The 2,127-nt window shown below is 36.2% G+C and overlaps 1 protein-coding gene across 1 annotated transcript in view; it reads left to right on the top strand.

Moving 5' to 3' along the window:
* Nucleotides 1–1,910, top strand: part of LOC147631792 (putative indole-3-pyruvate monooxygenase YUCCA4) — a 2,794-nt gene extending 884 nt beyond the window's left edge. Inside the window, exons 1-4 of the mRNA XM_086807880.1 lie at nucleotides 1–318; nucleotides 527–775; nucleotides 1,245–1,367; nucleotides 1,582–1,910. The exon at nucleotides 1–318 is cut by the window's left edge and continues 884 nt beyond it. Of these exons, the coding sequence (XP_086664006.1) occupies nucleotides 1–318; nucleotides 527–775; nucleotides 1,245–1,367; nucleotides 1,582–1,749 (858 nt within the window). The 3' untranslated portion in view covers nucleotides 1,750–1,910. The remainder of the gene's footprint in view (nucleotides 319–526; nucleotides 776–1,244; nucleotides 1,368–1,581) is intronic.
* The last annotated feature ends 217 nt before the right edge of the window (nucleotides 1,911–2,127 follow it).

Below are 2,127 nucleotides of genomic sequence, written 5' to 3'. Positions count from 1 at the left end.
AATGCAAGGTTTGATGAAAGGTCTGGGCTGTGGAGAGTGTTAACCTTAGGGACTTCAAAGGATACAAAAAATGAAGTCAGAGAATATGCTGGCCACTGGCTTATTGTGGCTTCTGGTGAGAATGCTGAGGCTGTTGAGCCTAGAATTAATAATTTGGAAAAGTTCAGAGGCAGCAAATGCCACTCTTGCATGTACAAAAATGCACTAGAGTATGAGGGAAAGAAGGTGCTTATAATTGGATGTGGCAATTCTGGCATGGAGATTGCCCTTGATCTTATCAAATCTAATGCAAAGCCTTCGATAGTGGTGCGCAATTCGGTAAGTTGAACAATGATTATTGATATATAATTAGTATAATGATAACATTTACAAGGCCTGACATTATGTGATTGATGATTAATTAAAGGTTTTGTGTTGGGTTTTCTAAAAGCGATTAGCAACAGAACTACTTCCTATTAACAAATATTAATGGGTTAATGGGTTTACTATATTGTGATTAGTATACTAAGTGTATGAATTTTGGCAGGTTCATGTGCTGCCTCAGGAGATATTGGGCATGTCTACGTTCGCTATCATCTTAAAGCTGCTTAAGGTGTTCCCAGTGTGGTTTGCAGATCGTCTTCTACTGTTTTCTGCATGGTGCAAGTGGAAAAACACGGCCAAATGCGGCTTTCCCAGACCTCAAGAGGGGCCAATTGCTTACAAGAACAGGATGCGGAGAACCCCTGTGCTAGATATAGGCACGCTTTGCCTTGTCAAGAGCGGTCGTATCAAGGTGAGGTGAATACAATATTCATTAGGTTAAAATAATTCTTATCGTTCGGTTCTAGTTTTAGAAATTAGGTTAAAATAATTCTTATAGTTCGGTTCTATTTTTAGAAATTGAATTCCTAATAATTAGTTTTAAATTGATCATAATTAGTTCGATATATATATATATATATATATATATATATACATACATATTAGTCTGACAAAATTTATATATGTAGTTTTGATGTATGGTGTTTAGAAGGGGGTGGGGACAGTAGTCAGGTGGATAAGGTGGCATCCTTTCTTCCCCGGGTGCAGGTTCGATTATGGCCTACCCCTTCCCCTCACTCCGCAAAGGGAGATGAAAAGAAAAGAGTGTATGTGTTCCTCTTTTTTTTGGGGGGGGGGGGGGCATGGTATTTAGAAGGTGACAATTAAAAGTTTACATTGAATAGCCATAGTGATAATTATTTCTTGTTTAACTTGTTCAGGTTTACCCTGCAGTCCAAACATTTACACACAATGGTGCTCAATTTCTCAATGGCCAAACTGAGGAGTTTGATGCCATCATCTTGGCCACTGGCTACAGAAGCAATGTGAAGGATTGGTTGACTGTAAGTAACCTAATAACAACCCTCAATTAACAAAATAACTTGAATATCTTTTGAATTCGATACGAAACATGCAAGAAAGTATTTTGATTCAAGAGAAAATAGTTTGTTTGGATATGCTTCTATTGAGGTTATTGGTGGCTTTATTGGTATGAATTATAGACTAGCTCGGTATGTAATTTTGTTGAAGTTATTAGTGGCTTTAACTTGTATGTAGGGAGAGGATGATCAATTCACACTAGATGGACTTCCAAATGCCCCTTGCATAGGTGGATGGAAAGGCAAGAAGGGCCTCTATGTGGTGGGAATGTCTGGGAGGGGACTAGTTGGAACTAAATTAGATGCACAATTGATAGCCCAAGATATCCAACTAGAGTTCAAATAGTGATGTTGAATTTTTTTTGTAGAATCAATATGCTAATTAATGCAATATAAGATGATTTTAGTGAATAGAAATTTTATTCATTCAACTATATTTTTTCTTGTTTCTCTACTATAGCTTTTGATGTCATCTTTGACAAAGAGATGACTATAGCTTTTGATGACAAAGAGATGACATCACTCAAATTACTCAACTAGATTGATGCACTAAACACACGACCATAACAATACCACTTTGTACATTTTTCCTTTTACTTTTTAAATATTATCATCTAATCTTTTGGCATTGCTCAATTTGATTATTGTAGTATCCCTACTTTTTGAGACAATATTGTTACTTGTGTGTACTTCATGTTTGAAAAAAACATTACATCTAAATATC

This window comes from Cibotium barometz, chromosome 14 (assembly GCF_041138505.1).
Source record: "Cibotium barometz isolate CiBa-2024 chromosome 14, ASM4113850v1, whole genome shotgun sequence".
NCBI lineage: Eukaryota > Viridiplantae > Streptophyta > Polypodiopsida > Cyatheales > Cibotiaceae > Cibotium > Cibotium barometz.
The sequence above is the reverse complement of the archived record's forward strand: the minus strand, read 5'-3'. Positions and strand labels throughout refer to the sequence as shown.